General features: G+C 35.3%; 1 protein-coding gene across 1 annotated transcript in view; it reads right to left on the reverse strand.

Moving 5' to 3' along the window:
- Positions 1-4,690: 4,690 nt before the first annotated feature.
- The window catches only part of LOC112995239 (YTH N6-methyladenosine RNA binding protein C2), a 33,739-nt gene continuing 21,546 nt past the window's right edge, over positions 4,691-16,883 (reverse strand). The window contains exons 24-30 of the mRNA XM_026120104.2: positions 14,779-14,888; positions 13,689-13,981; positions 13,043-13,220; positions 11,798-12,001; positions 9,708-9,890; positions 7,755-7,858; positions 4,691-7,594 (exon numbers count right to left, since the gene is read on the reverse strand). Of these exons, the coding sequence (XP_025975889.2) occupies positions 7,778-7,858; positions 9,708-9,890; positions 11,798-12,001; positions 13,043-13,220; positions 13,689-13,981; positions 14,779-14,888 (1,049 nt within the window). The 3' untranslated portion in view covers positions 4,691-7,594; positions 7,755-7,777. The remainder of the gene's footprint in view (positions 7,595-7,754; positions 7,859-9,707; positions 9,891-11,797; positions 12,002-13,042; positions 13,221-13,688; positions 13,982-14,778; positions 14,889-16,883) is intronic.

Here is a 16,883-nt window from a genome sequence, read left to right on the forward strand (position 1 = left end):
TACATATTAGGTTAATCAGTGCAATCCAGCCAACATAAGTAACTAGGAGGATAATCTAGAGGATCAGCTCATGAGTCTCTTGAAGCTTTACAGCTTACAGCTCATCTCTTTTTCTCTCCTTCCTGAATTGGTACTTCTCATCAAGTCCCAGGGCTTCCCCTAGAACAAAAGGTATGTTCCTCTTTTGTTTAAAGGCTGTGGACGGAGCATAGCAATTCTCTTACAGTGATAAAACCTCTTTTAATATCATCTTGTGATACGTTAAGACTTAGCAGTGCCTAAGCTGCTGAAAGCGGTGACCACTGAAATGTTACCCTTGTTGAATTGAAAGACAGAATTCTTCATTAATAACTGCATTTCAACTGGTAAAAGAGCATGGGTACAGAGAGTTTCTTAATTTGAACAGAACTGTGAATCAGAGCAAAAAAAAAAAGCAGAGTAACATTTTGAAGCTCATAAATAACTCAACAGAAGTCATACTTAAAATGATACTGCCATTTAACAATTTCTCCAAGCTCCTCAAAAGATATTTCAAGATCTTAAAGCCTCCTGTTTTGTTTCAGAGTTATGCTCCTAAATCAAATCCTTGAGACATTTATTCATGTGTCAAAATGGAATTCAGGAAAAACTTGCATCAGAATACATTTACAGTTCATTGCATCTTGGTGCAGTTTTATACGATTTACTGATGAAGGTTATCACAAGGGAAGTTCGTTTATTTTACACAGAAAAGTATTGATGAAGATAAAGCAGACTACACTATTTCTTGAAAAGGCAGTTCAGGTTATTACCAGACACTTGTACAAAGGAAGCTATGCAGTTACATTTACCAAAACTCCACTGAAATCCATTAATACACATTAACAAATGCTCATGCTAGCAAAATTTATATTGAGCACCCAAAAGAGTTGGTAGTTTCTCATTACGCACCAACTATGGAAAAAACTTCTAAAGCACGTAGTACCCTGGCAAAGCTCATTAAACAGCAAGGGAAACAGTATATATTTCCAGTTTTCCTTTCATTAGTTAAAACACTCCCACTCAACTGAAAAATTCCACAATGCCTAAAAGTTTTTTTTTCCTCCTGGAGGAAAAAAAAAGAAAAAAAAGAAAAAAAAGAAAAAAAAGAAAAAAAAGAAAAAAAAGAAAAAAGGAAAAAAAGGAAAAAAAGGAAAAAAAGGAAAAAAGGAAAAAAGGAAAAAAGGAAAAAAGGAAAAAAGGAAAAAAGGAAAAAAGGAAAAAAGGAAAAAAAAGAAAAAAGAAAAAAAAGAAAAAAAGAAAAAAAGAAAAAAAGAAAAAAAAGAAAAAAGAAAAAAAGAAAAAAAGAAAAAAAGAAAAAAAGAAAAAAAAGAAAAAAAGAAAAAAAAGGAAAAAAAAGAAAAAAAGAAAAAAAAGAAAAAAAGAAAAAAAGAAAAAAAAGAAAAAAGGAAAACAGGAAAAAAGGAAAAAAGGAAAAAAAGGAAAAAAGGAAAAAAGGAAAAAAGAAAAGAAAAGAAAGAAAAGAAAAAGGAAAAAAGAAAAGAAAAGAAAGAAAAGAAAAAAGAAAAAAGAAAAAAAGAAAAAAGAAAAAAGAAAAAAGAAAAAAGAAAAAAGAAAAAAGAAAAAAGAAAAAAGAAAAAAGAAAAAAGAAAAAAGAAAAAAGAAAAAAGAAAAAAGAAAAAAGAAAAAAGAAAAGAAAAAAGAAAAAAGAAAAAAGAAAAAAGAAAAAAAAAGAAAAAAGAAAAAAGAAAAAAAAAGAAAAAAGAAAAAAAGAAAACAATGCAGATTGCAATGCATTTTCGATTAAAAAATGGTAACACGCTTATTAGCACGCTGACCTCAAGAGCAGTATATATTTTTTTGTTCTCTTTAGCAGAATAAACTTTTTTTAGATAATATGGTACATTATGTCAAAATACCTTATCGACAGTAACAATTACTAGCATAAATAAACAAGTCAGTCTATGAATACCAGACAAGAAGTCTCATTTTCTGCCAATCTGCATCTCACTGTGGACTGAACTGAGTATCTAGGAAGACAGAAAGAGCTCCAACTGGAAGTCTTCAAATGGTTTGCCTTCCTGTAGATTTTTTCACATCTATCAAGGAGCAAGCTCAGGAAATTTAGAGGTTTTTAAACCACCTTTTTCCCATAGAATTTGTAGGGCCACTCCTATAAGTTTAGTTAAAGTCACTCAACTGCTTCAAAACCTGCTGTGGAAGGAAGCATCATTTCTGCAGCAAAGCAGGCAGAAAGTAGCAAAAAACACTCAAAAAAAGTGAGGTCTGTGTTCTTACTTTGAGAGCTAAGAAATAAAGAAGGTACACTGTAAACTAAAAAGGTCACAGTGAGTTTGCCAGCCCACAGAGAGCAGGAACTTTTCTCTACACACCTTGCTTTTTAAATGATTATCGAGATGCTTTACAAGAGCAGAAGATATTAAATCTATTTTACATGTCACACAACTGCATTTTACTCTCAGTTTCTGCCAGCATCTAGAATATCCTCAGACAGAAACAATTTTGACAACTGTGTTTTGTTCCTTAATCTTATTTGATTGCTGTTGGGCTTCAGATATTCCCTATAGAGAGAACAAAGCGGTAGGTACTTTAAGTGCCTCAGGCTACAACCTTTACTCATGCATCAACAGTACCAAATGCAATAGGCCTACGCACACAGGCAAAGTTACAAGATCAGGCTGCAAGTCTGAAAGCCATGCATTATACAACATAAGAGGAAGGAAAAAAAAAAAAGAGCTTAACATACACATGCACACACACAAACTGTGAGCAGCTTTAAAACTCTTTATATGTTTGACATAAATAAAAACACAGCCTCCTTTCCGAGTTGCCCGACTCAATAACGTGCCATGCTTTTTAGTATTTTCAGGACTCCAACTTCGTATTCTGTAACGTGATACAAAGTATTCCCTCAATTTGATTTCCTGAAAACTAATCTGTCTTTAAACCAGGACGTTTATTTTAATTTTAGGTACTGGCACCCTTTCAACAACTACAAGAGAACTGTAACAACAACTAAAGCTTTCAGTTTGGAGAAGCACCTACTGCCTGTACTACACCGCCCACTAAAGCTGCAACAAAGAGAGCAGCAAGAGAGCAGCAGCGATGGCTGAAGACAACTGAGTAGAACCCACAGGAGAGAAAATAACGCAGCTGTTGGTAAAGAGCTGTAGGGCAACAGGAAACAAACTAGTAGCATTATTTAGATGGTAAACCTAAGAATGAATTCATCTCGAAAGTGATTGCTCTGGAACAATCACTTCAGATCCACAAGGGGCAAAAAAAAAATTTAGAGTAGCTGCAGAAACCACTCTAATTCACTTTAAAGATGAAGTACCTTAGGGGTAACTATGAATTGATCCAATCACAAGACAGAGAAATTGGCCTACCAGGTCTGGGCCATGATTTCATTTTGACAACAACCAATATCAAGCATTTAAAAAGGAAGCTACGAGGAATCTCATAGTAGAAATTAAACCTGCAAGCACTAGAGGAACTGTCTTGAAATGCCTCTGTAGATTTTGTGATCAAGGAGCAGAAAGCACATATTCAAAGAAACAATTGCAACAAATAACCAATTTCAGGCTACAAATTAACAACGAATAGGTTTTTAGAGAAAGGAACCAAGTTCCCACCCTAGCAAAAGAGCTTGCCATTTTTACTTTATTTTCAGAAGCAGGTTATTGAGGAGACAGCACACCTCAGCATTTTCTTACATGAGACAGTAGTATACCTCTGACCTACTCTCTTGAGTAACACCACTAGAGTTAGCCTGAATCACTGCTGCTCAAATTAGCTTTGCTCATGCACAAACAGTTTGCAAACATGTGGCTGTAATCCATAACCCCATTTCTTTTCCTTTCCCTCCTCACTCTAATGTTTAGGGACAAATATTTAGCTTGCAAGAGGGCTGTATCCAAATCGGAGTAAATCCTGGCTGGCAACGTCCAAACTGGGATTCTTACTATTGCACAGAAGATGGTGATGGGCCATTTGTCATAATAGGACAGAGCTTCTGTAAGTCGCCTGCTGTTCCTACCCTGGAACAGCTCTGGAGCTCTTCCAGGGACTGATGATACTTCTAGTTGCTACACACAGCAACCAACCTTTGGAGACCAGGAAGATACAAGACACAGAGGGAAAACAAAGAATGTCAATACGCAGTCTCAGAAAATTGGAATTTGCTCAATGCCTCAAAACAGCACTTGTTTTCCAAAACATTCAACAAAGTAACATGACCCCAAAGGAGAGGACTTCAAAAGAACCATCAGAAAGGTCACTGCTGCACAGTGAAATAACCATACAGACATTTTGCATGGATTCAAAGTAATGCGTGTCCGTAGACAGAATACACTGTCTATGTCTATGTTTCCACTGGATGAAACCTAGCAAAATTTATACGGATGACAATATAGAAAATTAATGGAGATTATTTGAGAAAAGAAGAAGGTCACTTACCACTGAGTTTCAAGAGTGTAATCTTTTAATGTAGACATGTTTTTTAGATTTTTAGATTATATCAAAACAGTGCTTAAAAAGGGAATCTAAAAGAATACCAGGTAGACTTATCCAAAAATTATTTATGCTAATGTATGACAAGTTACCATTCAGAAATGTATATTACTATAGTACTACCAGAAAACAGCTGCTTAATTTAGGTGTAAAAGGGACTGACAACACAAGGTTAATATGTCTTTCTTCTGTATTTTTATTTAGAAATAAAAGTATGTCTGCAAGTGACTTTGCACAGCAAAACAAGAGTACCATGCATCACATTGTTCAGTGTTTCTTAGTTCAAAATAACCTCTCCTAGTAATCTAGTTCACAAATAAAAAATGAAAACATTTACATCTACTATATGATACTCCTTGTAGACTGTAGCATAGACAAGTTGTAGTATTGCTGTTTACAGAAAAAGCATTTACCTTCAGTTTTACAAACCATATGATACTGTTGCTGAATGTCGAAAGTCCACAGAATGAGCAGCAGCAATTCTAATTACAAACTACTGGTTGATTCTGTCTTGTAAAGGTGGTCTTGAAAGTCAGTCAGAAGCACTGATGCGCCATAGCACGGAGCTTACAATTGTATAAATCAGAGGTAAACTTTTTTTTTTAATATATATATCTCATTTAAAAGCTAGCATAATCATCTCCTTACACAGGACCTTTCTATGCCTCACCTAACGTCAAGACAGGCCCTTTGGATTTGTGTTCAAGACATTATTCATCTCTGATTTGGTCTTCCCTGCGTTCAGTTTTTACTCAGACACTGACAGCAACAACCCTGAATGTGTATCCATGAAGATATGTGCAGCTTCACGGGAAGAAAGGGAGAAGGCAGAAAATACAAACAGTAAAGTAAGGTAAGTACAATGGAACCACAAAGTATCAGCTTATTAGAACCAGAAAATAACATGGAAGCATCCTCGCCATGAGCATTGATTTATCCTGGTTTGTCAGTATTAAAATGAGTAAAACAAGCAAAGTCATGTGAACCTTGTTTTAAAATATTTGCTTATCTGGTAAATTGAAAGCAACTGCAGGAAGTCTGATCATCATGAAACATTCACAAAGAAAGAAAAGGAAAGTTTTAAGTGTATAGTTTTAAGTCTCAGTACTAAATTAGCTCCTACCTTCCCTCCTAGAGCTTTAAACTGAGTACAATACTGGATTTTAAGTGCTAACTCATTACAGTCTGAGCACTGAATTTACTGAAAATGTTTTAAAAAGCTCATTTTGCAAAGCAACAATTTAAAACCAAAACTAAAATTGAAAACAACTTTATTACAGAGGCTTTTGTATTTCAAAACACTAAACGGTCAAATACAAAAATATGAATTCTAAAATCATTGCCGGGAAAATTTAATGGCAGAAAACATAAGCAATGATGCAGAATGGGACCCAATTGTTTATGATGTCAGATCACGTATTTGTCAAACTGAAACTTGAATTTAATTTGAATTAAGAAAATAAAACACACACAAAAAAGTCAGTAAATATCCTGAAAGTTTTCGTTGATGTAGATAATCAACATAAAGTTTTCCTGGAAAAAAAAAAAAGCATAAAGATACTTACAGTCTATTTCTTCTTCTCTTACTGGTAAACGCCACTCATGACTTTTTGTCTCCTTTCATGAGCGTTTGAATGTAGGACTGCTGTCCCTTTCAGAATTTAAATCTCTCTCTCTCTCTCTTTTAAACAGTAATTATTAAATACTGAAAGGAGAGCACACCTAATCATGCTTTGATCGTACTTGAAGTTCAGAAAAACATCTATAAATTCTTTTTCCTCCATCTGCCCAAAGTTCTAAGGAAACTTCCTGCATACATCCTTGAAAGCCATACAACACAGCAGGGAGCCCACTGCATACCAGAGAATGTACATGAGGCAGGGAAAAAAACAAACAAACAAAACTGTATCATGACTTGCTGGAAACCAAGGTTTTTGGGAGGACTCAGTTACTCTTACAAAGACAAAGCCTATTCTTTATGTATGGAAGTCACTACACGGTAAGCAAGAAAGAATACACAGTGTACCCTGAACTCTGTGTGAATATTCCTAGCAAACAATAAGACCATAAGCCTGCTCAGAAGCAGGAAAGCTCTCAGTTTATACTAAAAGTGACCACAACGTAAGTGCAGACAGTGAGCAGAGTGAATTTATATCACCCTTACACTGCAGTAATTTAACCTCTAATGACAAGCCCAAGAAAATAATAATTAAAAAAATAGTAGTATAGAAGAACAAAAAAAATGAAAGAGATATAGAAAGTACGAGGACTACATTAAAAGATGAAAAAAGTTCTACTGGTAATTTTTTTGGAAGAAAAAAAAAAAAAAATCAAACTCTTCTTCTAACAATGCCCATGTTAGTGATCTGCTAGAATATCCCTTCACATCAGCCTTTTGAAAGGTTACTTCACCTTACCAAAGTGACACTACCTTTTAAGGGAGATAAATAAACTGGAAACATGTTGGACCAACTTTCTCTCAAAAAAGTGCCATGCGCCTTTCATTTATGTACTTAATGGAACTTGGGCATTCTCCTTCTACCTAGTTGTCTCTCTGAATATATCTTGCTCTCTCACATTGAGCATATGAAAGTTCAAAAAGTACTTTATGGAATCTTCAAATATATTTGGAAACATCTATTCTCATTTATTCATTTTAAGCAAACTGCAAGACTAATTAATATTACACTGGTTTCTCTCACACTTTTTGCTGTGTTGAGACTGTTTAAATGTAAACTGTGTATTTAAACTATCTGCTGTGCGACACTAAGCCCATAATGAACTTATATGCTCCGTTGTTTTAAACTTCATTTGAACTTAACCATGTTTTTAAATGTCAACTGCACATTGAATATCCTACTCTAAAAGAATTGTCATTCAGTCAAAAAAAGCCGGGTGAAAATTTACATTTGTTATCACAAGGAAATACTGAAACTAACAGAATTCCCTCTATTTTTCCAGTGCTAGCTGTAGAGCATCACCAGCAACTTCAAGAGCTTGTTGCACCAGCTTCTTCCTCATCTTTATATCGTAGACACGCTGCTGGTTCTACCAGTTATAAAAGATGTTTTGACAACCATAGCTGAAAAATCAAGAGGAAGAAAGAATTTTAAATTAAGTAGACCTGTTCCTCACCAGACTGCAAAGGAAAAACAAATACTGTAACAATACATTGTACATAGATAAACTTTTCCTCTATCACTATCTATCACAATAAAACGAGTAACGCATGAAGTATCTACCTCTGGCACATTACTTCATATGGTCAATCAGTTGAATTTTTCTCTCCCAAAGGAATACGATCCCAAAGCTGTAGCAACTGCTCTCCAACTTGTGGTTCCAGCTCCTAGAAATGAGCAGGAAATTAGAAAAGTTATTTGGACTGCTAATACTAAACACAGAGAAACCAATTACCAAAAACAGCTAAATAAAGTTAAGAGTGCTTGCTTTTAGTCTTTTTGAAAGAGTTCATTCCTTTTACTATGCGTGTGTGTGTGTGCGCGTGCGCATCTATATATCGGTCTGTCTATCTCTAAGAACTGGCTTACAGTTTGTTTGGGCTTTCTTCCTTTCAGAGTAACTTGTCAGTTCTGGAGAATAAAAAATTCAGAGTGGACAAGACTGTACGTGCCATATATCTTGTACCTTCCATAGGCCACTTGCTTATAAACTAAGGATCATGATTCTCCACATCTTTTAGGCTTAGCTGAGTGTCATGGAGAACCTGGAAAGGCGGTCACAGGTAACACAGAAGCTCTTAATGGAAGCATGGACAACATTAATATAAACCAGTTGCATAATGATCCTTAAGACTTTGTCTCTGAAGAAAAACTTATAGCAGAAGTACTATTACACTCCATCACTGTCACAAGCTACTGGTATGTTCCTTTCCTCATTTACACAACGACAGAAGTTTTGGGCAAGTGTAGTGAGAATATGATACAAGAGATTTAGAACAAGTGTCTAACATGAACGAGATATTTGTACGTTTTTTGAGGAAGTGGGGAGGTCACAGAAACTGCCATAGAGAGCTCCTGTGTTAATTCTCTTCCAGCTACTTGTAGCTGCTTCTGGCTTTAGCAGATTAGAGAATCTGTATTAAACTCTATTCTACCTCAAATCTCAGGATTCTCTATAGATTTCAGAGGAAACCCAAAGGTGCAGTTTTGAGCACTTATTTGGGTGTGAGAGAATATCTTAGCAGCAAACAAACCTGAAGAGCTCCAGAAACAACATTACAAATTCTGGAAAACTTTAGTTTTTGTGGACATATATTAAGCAAAAGGCTGCTTGATTTTATGAGACTATATGACCCTGACCAGAAACAGTACTTCAGAAAAGCAATATTTCAGAAAAGCTGTTCATAACTTAAAGTGAAAAAGCCAGCACAGTTCCAATGCATATCACACTACTTCCAAAAAAGAGAGCGGATGAATATACAAAGGCTTTGTATACAGAGAGTAGTTTGATCTCTGAAATGCCTCAGTTACCACAGGCAAATATCCATATGTTCACTGTAGCTAGTAAACCTGGAAGCTAAAGGAACGATATCCTTCCACAAGAACTTTCAAAATTAAGACTATACAATTTTGTTAAAAGCACAGATATATCTCTATCTACAGCAGTCAATTTCCATGGCTGGTGGGCAGCTGTAATTGCCTTCTGAATTAATTCTGTATTATTCTCTTACAGTTTATCTAAGTTATACTTGATAGTTTTTTTTACGAAGGAATTAACATGCTTGATTATAACATTTTAAAAGTTGCTGTTTACAGCATGACTAATCTGTTTACAAACAGAAAAACCTAAAATTGGTATTTCTAACCCTCCCCCCTCCCTCCCAAAAGAAGAGGGAGTAATAATGAAGTCTTCCACATCTTTTTAAACAACTGGGGTAGAATACACAAAGGGTGATAAATCAGCATAGCTTCTATAGTTGGACCTAGTGTTCCAAAGGCATGGCTGCATCAAAACTCTAAGTAAGGCTCCTTCTGTCAAACATACATTTTCTTGTTCTACAGTAAAGCTTCCATTTCCTCAACAGTAACACACAAGCAGCACACAGCATGTGTGTCAGTGAACCACGATTCAGATTAACAGATACATGAGGAGAGCTGACAGAAATGTCAAGTCCAACAAAGCTAAAATAACACACAGTTCTGAGTAAAGGAGACTTTATGAGCGAATAGCATTACCTGGCCGTCTCTGCTTATTTGTACTTTCTTATTGTCATTCCAAGGGTTGAGCAAATGGTGTGCACACTGAAAAGGAAGACTTTCTTTTCGGATCCACTCCACCTTAAACACACCTCCTAAACCTGTAGATCCCCAGTCTTGACTTTTCTCACGTCCTATCTCTGAAGACATTCTAGCAAAACCCTGGAGTAAAAAATTGAAATATCAAAGGAAAAACACAGAGGACATCTGGTCACTTTGGAATTAAATAAATGATTAGACTTCATACTAAACTTTCAAATTAGTTTCAAAGTGATTCACACACTCTTCCCCATGAAGCAAGATACTTAAATAATTTTCTAGATGTAAACATTTCAAGAAGTGTCAACCTTTTTTCCACTTGATATATGCATTCGAGGGTTTGACCACTGAGAACATCTCTCAGTTAAACCCTGACAATTACCATTAAAATTTTTTTAAACTTTGTAACAGAATCTTTCAAAAAAAGTGTAGTAAAAACATCTAAAGTGTAAAGAATCAAGATGAATGCCTTATTATGTTGTATTCCATCATCTATTCCTTCTTAGCTGTAGACATTTTTTAGAGATTCATTCCCTTCTTCCCCTCTCCCCTCTAGTATAACAACTTTCACGTAGTATTAAGAGAGTGCAGCTGTTCTTCCTGAAGAAAAGACAAGTTAAAGTTGCTGCTGTTTTCTTCTTCAAAATGGGAAGAAATTCCAGCAAGACAAACGTTCAGGAAAGCAGGGTAGCAGGGTGAAACCCCAAATCCAGAACTGCTTCTGCCTGTTATTTAAGCAGGACACCTCTCCTGCAGGGGCGGGGGGTCCATCAAGCATTCTGGCAAATCTGTAAGACGCTATTTCTGTTGGATTCTCTGGTTGCCAATACGCACTACCGCTATAAGATTTGCAATCCTGAACAACTCAAGCCAGATTTAAAATGTAAATCAACAGAAGGAAAAGAGGAAGAAAAATAAAAAGACACATGATGGAAGAGCATGTTAATAGGAACATAACGCTCACATTTCCATGGGTGGCCAGTGCACTGCCAAAACTGGAGGGCAAGGCAACATCAACCACCTACACTCCTGACTTCAGCAAACTAAAACCTTTCACTCCCCTCCTTTTTCCTCTAAGAACACAACTAAAACAGCCCATTTACCGTTTTCTTATTACAGAGCAGAAAATCACAACTGACATGATGAAAATAACTTTCCAATATTACATCTGTGTTTACCAAATCATCGTATGTATCTCCCACCATAATCTTTCAGTGGTATCACCAAGACTGCTGTGTTTGAATTAGCTCATTATGTTTTAAGTTTAGCTGACTTTTATGAATAGGTTTATATAACAAGACGAGTTCAACTTTGCTTACTAGGGACAACTGAGTTTAGCCTTCTCTACAACACAGCTCATATGCAACTTCACACCATCAGGTAAAGCCTTTAATTTGAAATTGGCTGGCTTTTGTTGACTATCTTGCTAACTAGAATGTATTAAGTAAAACATTGTAGTAGGGGTCTTTTTTGTTTGTTTTTTTTCTTAAAACAGGTCACACTAATCACACCTTCTGGCCTAAACATCTGTGAAGTCAGGACATCTCTGCAAAAAACATGGCCATGACTTTCCAGCCACCTGGCTTTTAGAAGTTTCCTGTTCAGGGAAAGTAGATTTTATTGCAGTTTATTATGAAGACATCTGGGAGTCTTCTGACTTTAGAAAGCTGCCATTTGATAACTGCTTATTACTTTATAATATTGATTTTGGCATGCAAAAAAAGGGGCAGCAATCCTCTCCTTTGCCTTAAAAAAATTTTTTTTGAAGGATTAACCTAGGATATAAAACATTACTGAAGAAGCCTGGAGGTAGTTCAATCTTAGCTTTGAGTGACAAGCTGAGTTAGCTAAAAAGGCATATTTCAGAGCAGAATGAAACACTTTCACCTTCGCAACCAGATACACTCATTTTCCTGCACTACTTTTTAGATGGTCAGAGGTCATAACCAAACCCTCCACACTATGCATAGTCATCTGTTGCACTCTCTTAAACCATCAGCTGAAGCTAACATTTAACGTTAAGGACTCACCTGAAAGTGTCCAGATCCTTGGACAGAAAATATTAAGTAAACCATGCTGCTCTCCCAAAAGGCTCTATTTAGTTTTCGCTCATTACTTGGCGTAGTAGACCATATACCTTTCTGCTGAGAAATATCAAGGTTTCGCAGGTTGCTACTTTTCATTATAAAGTACCGAACTGGCATATTTGGTCTTGGTGAAGGAGATTTGGAACCCTGGAAGAAATTAAATTAAAATAAACTACAATAAAATAAAGCAGGTTTTAGTTCTAAAGTTTAGTTTTAAAGCATTTTAGTGCATGAAAATAAAAAACCCTTGAGTACACTCCTGCCTTCCTCCCCCAGGTTCTAATAGAAACACAGAAAATCTCAGCTGGTACTGTCTGCCTTGTTTTTTAAATGTATTTCAAATCTATTTTACATTTCTGAAACACCTTCCAAAATAATCAGTCATTTTGAAAAGAGGATCAGCAGACAAGTACAGCAGAGTAGCAGTGTAGCAATTAAATATAATTCTTTCAAGTTTTACACACCTTCAGTTGAGACAAACTTCACTGCTCTAGATTGTAGCCGAAGATAAGCTATTCACATTTCCCACCTTTAGAAAACACACAATTTCTCCCCCTGTTACATCACGTGAACTTAAAATTTGAAAGATTCAAGAGGAATTATTAAAGCCTCCAAAGAGTCAGTGCCTAGAGGAACAAGAGGTTTTCTTCTCAGTGTTCTGTGGTTTACTATTCAAATATGCAGGAAGAATTAAGACAACTCAAAAAATGTGTGCTCTGTTAAAATAACTATCCTAAAAAAGCAAGCAGTCATAATAAGGCAGATAATACAAAACTTAAAGAGAATTAGTGTCTTAATGTATGCTATTAAAGAAAGAGGGAAGCAGAATTCAGAGCAAAAAGGAGAATTAAGAGAAATGCAAGTTCTGTATATTAATTTAGCAAGAAAATGAATACATCTGCACTGGTGATTACATAAAGTTAAAAAAAAAATCAGATTGTTCTAGACAGTTTTAACTCAGCACTCTGCAAAGAATAATATTTTACTGCATTCCACTAGCATAACAAGGGTATTTAGTCTAGATCATAAGTTCCAAAAAGAAATAGTATTACGCAGGTTAAAAAATGAAAATCTATTTTAGGCTCTTAATTTATCAACCTTAGACAGCTGCTGAAAGATATTATCTAATTTATTTCTGAAATACAATTAATATTGAAGAGTGGGGTAATTTATTTATGAGAACTCTACCTTTCCAGATAAGGGAGGAGAAGGACTGGCACATGGGCTAGGATAACTACTGCTGTCTGTAGACTTCACTGATGATTGATCTGACCTGTCATCTGCAGTTCGCTTGGAGTGCAAAATGCTTTTTTCTTTGTACTTCTGCGCCTGGTGAAATGCCGGAGGCGTAGATTTCATTAGAACCCTAAGAGGTAAGGGTGGATTTAGGATAGTTTAACACGCAGAGTTTAATAAGCAGTCACAGTAGAAATGAGAACTAAATCTCAGCCTATTGCATGACTATGTGCATTACAATATTACAAAGCGTATTAAATTAATTAACTTTAATTAAGAAAACTACTTACTATGCATTGTTTTTGAATGCTGGGGTTATAGCTCTTCCAATACTTCTTTCCAGAGATCAGATTTCATGGACAATATGTTTCTGACTGACTGTCCCCTCAAATAGCAGGTTTACATATGAAATACTTAGCAATGAAATCACGACAATGCAACATAGGACATAAGCATTTCTTCCAACTGTATTATCATCCTTCTGTTATGAAACATACGCAATTCCTATTCTTTTTTATTACTAGCAGAAATTCAAGTGCTGCTTTCATATCTACAAAAATTACCACCTATTATCTCTAGAAGGCTTCAAACAACTTACTTTTCAGCATTAGAAGAGTCATCAGAGAATTCTGTTTCTGCTGAGCTTTTCCTGCTGTTACTTGATCTCCATGAAGATGCTAAAGGAAGTTCTTCAGAAGACATAGGTCTTGGTCTCTGCCCAATTCCTGAAGGCTGCTGCAAACCTGCAGACTGTTCTTCAGTGCTTAGAACAGTTATAATTGCTCTTATAGTTGCTTCATCAACTTGAGACCATGGTTTAGAAGGAGCTCGCATACGACGCAGAAATAAGCTATGCCACTTCTGTCTGAGTTGCAACAGCAAACCAGCAGCCTGTAATGAAGTTTAACGCTGTTAAAGACTAATCCAAATTAGATCAGCCAGATACAGGCTGCCTATGTCTCTCTTCAACAGATAGTATCTGGTATTCTAAAATGAACAGGGTCCAAACTGACTGGCAAGAGTAAAATTGGGTGGGGGCTGGGGGAGAGGGAGAGGGTCTGAAGGGGGTGGTCATTTGAAGAAAACTTTTAAAAGTTATCCTTTCTTCTCTGTGGTTATCTAAAATTATTTTTACAACCTTCTATTTCATTTTGCTCTCTTCATTCATACCTGAGGAAAAAAAGATCAGTTCTAAATGACACCTAAGACAGACTTCAGCTCAAATGCAATGACTGAATTTAGAACACTACAGTCTAATTTTCATGCTATCAAAACATGCTTTAGTTTTCAAAAACCCCATATTTGAACATCTCTACAAAAGATAATATTATTGTTGGATCTGAAGAGTCTGAGCATTTTGTAATTCATAAGCAACTTCTCTTCCCACAACAACCATCAGAGTTTCTCAAGATAGGAAGATTTTTATCTTCGATGTATTACTTTCCTTTTGTTAAATCTGGTCTTTCTTATATTATCTCCAACTTAGTGCTCCATCTTGAGCTAGCTTTAATCATCCTCTCAGAGAAGGAAATACACAATTTTCCATTTTTTAAAGGAAATTTTCTATTACCTGAATGTTTAAGAAATTTTTGTAAATATATAAAAAAAAAAAAGTAATAAATACCTGATAAATACGAAGACAAATATTCTTTTTCAATAAACAAGCATTAAACTGATACATTACTTACTTCAGGATCCAGTTTGAAATGGAGCCATTCATCCAGCTTCAGTACTGCCAAATTAGCAGTTGTTTTGTCCTCCATCTCACTATCACTGCTATCATTAGGTACACCATCCACTGCATGAAACAAACATAAAGGGTGCATTAGCATTTTTATATTGTTTCCACTTGCATATAAAATACTGAACATTATTGTATTGCCTGAAATAAACTCATTTCCCTTCTAAATTTCAGTTCCACTTAATATTCTCTCTTCATCTATTTCTAAACACAAAGACATTTTAATATCTTTTTTATTTTTTTGTTGAAACATCTCAGTAAGAAGTCTGTTGATCTGCTTTTAATTCAGTAGCGGAACTCAAATATTCAGACCCACTGAGGGTCTTGTTATGTAAACCCCTGCACTGCTGTGATCTGACTCACTCATGTACCTCCATCAACAAACCATTAGCACACACAAACTTATGCCTAAATCTATTTGCAAAACCATATATTGCTCTATGCTTTATTTCTTAGTAATGCAGCAGATTCAACATCCATATAAAAATACATATGGCTATAAAGTAGGATTCCCATTTCTCAAAAAAAGGTTTGATTCCATCAGCATGAATACTAGTTTTAACAGTTAAACAGAAAGACAAGAAAGCATCAGTAATTTAATATAGGCTCTTTCTTTGATTCTGAGATAATATTTCTGGCAAAAATGAACCACAGGATAGATTTTTTTCTTCTATTCCTACAGCACTCTATTTAAATAACAAAACACATTCCTTTATATTCCCAATTACTTCTGGTTTCTGGTATAGCTAACTGTCATTAAAAGTTACATGTAGAAGACAATAACTGATAATTATTTTAAATCCATGTTTTGGCTGGAAGCAATATGATTATATTGCAATATTGGTAATTTCTATATTATTCAGTTTGAATAATCTGGTTCAAACAGTATCAAATAAACCGGTCTCTAGGGAAAAAAAAACAAAAAAACAACAAAATAAACTTTTCAGCATTATTATTAGACATTTCCTATTAATCAAATAAAAATGTAGCTATTAAGAATTATACTCTGCTATAATTTGTGAGATGTCAGAACAACGCAAATATTATTTATGCATATGCGCCCATGAGGACTCATACGTATGAATTTAACTGATGTAATATGACAATACTGCTTGCATTTCTTTTGGAAAAAAGATTCACTACTGCTTGCTATAGAAATATTAGACAGAAAAAGTTGCGAGTTACTCTTAGAATTTTATACCTAATACCAAACTAAATACTTCCAGAATAGGCACCATGATGTGATAATTATAGCCACTCCTAATGTCCCAGACAAGTTCATTCCAGCCAAAAACATGTTTACCATTGCCATGAAGTTAAAAATAAACTTCACGTTGGCCCTGCCTTCACAGTGACCAGACAGACTGGCCTCTGCTCTTGGTTATACCAGTGAAGTTGTAGGTATAGTAAAAGAGGGAGGGAAAAAGTGAGGGTATTTGGAAGGAGCAAGAGAGTAAGACAGCAGGAACAGAGGAACTGCTAGCAGCTTCTACAATCTAGGGACAACTATCATAGATACAGTTCAGAAGAGCCTTCAATATCCTCTAAAACATGTTGGATAACTGTATCTAAGGAAAGAGCAGGGGTCTGGCGTGCCAAATGTATAATCTTTCTTCAAAAAGAAATAAATTCCTTACTACAGTAGGTCTAGATCATCTAGTTAACTCTTCTATATCAAAGCCTATCCTAATTAGGCTCTTCATGCCTCTAGGAGGCAGCAGTGAATCTGACCCACACAGTATTTCAAGTTAATTTCAGAGATTAAAAACAGCAGATACTCAAGTTAAATGCTACAGAATCAACATATCCTTCAATAACTAACTAGAACTGCATTAGCCAAAGGTAATTTAGGATTAATTATAAATTCTCTGATTATAAATTAATTAGTAAAGTAGTCACATTATCTTATTCATCAACTAAGCATAAGGCTGTCTCAAGTCAGTACGAATTCACTCGACTTTAAGACAAAGTCATTTCGACCCAGGCAACACTCAGTGGTATATTCATTTTTCATTCATTTAAGCAACTAACCTTCAAATCTTGGAAAACAAC

The sequence above is a fragment of the Dromaius novaehollandiae genome, chromosome W (assembly GCF_036370855.1).
Source record: "Dromaius novaehollandiae isolate bDroNov1 chromosome W, bDroNov1.hap1, whole genome shotgun sequence".
NCBI lineage: Eukaryota > Metazoa > Chordata > Aves > Casuariiformes > Dromaiidae > Dromaius > Dromaius novaehollandiae.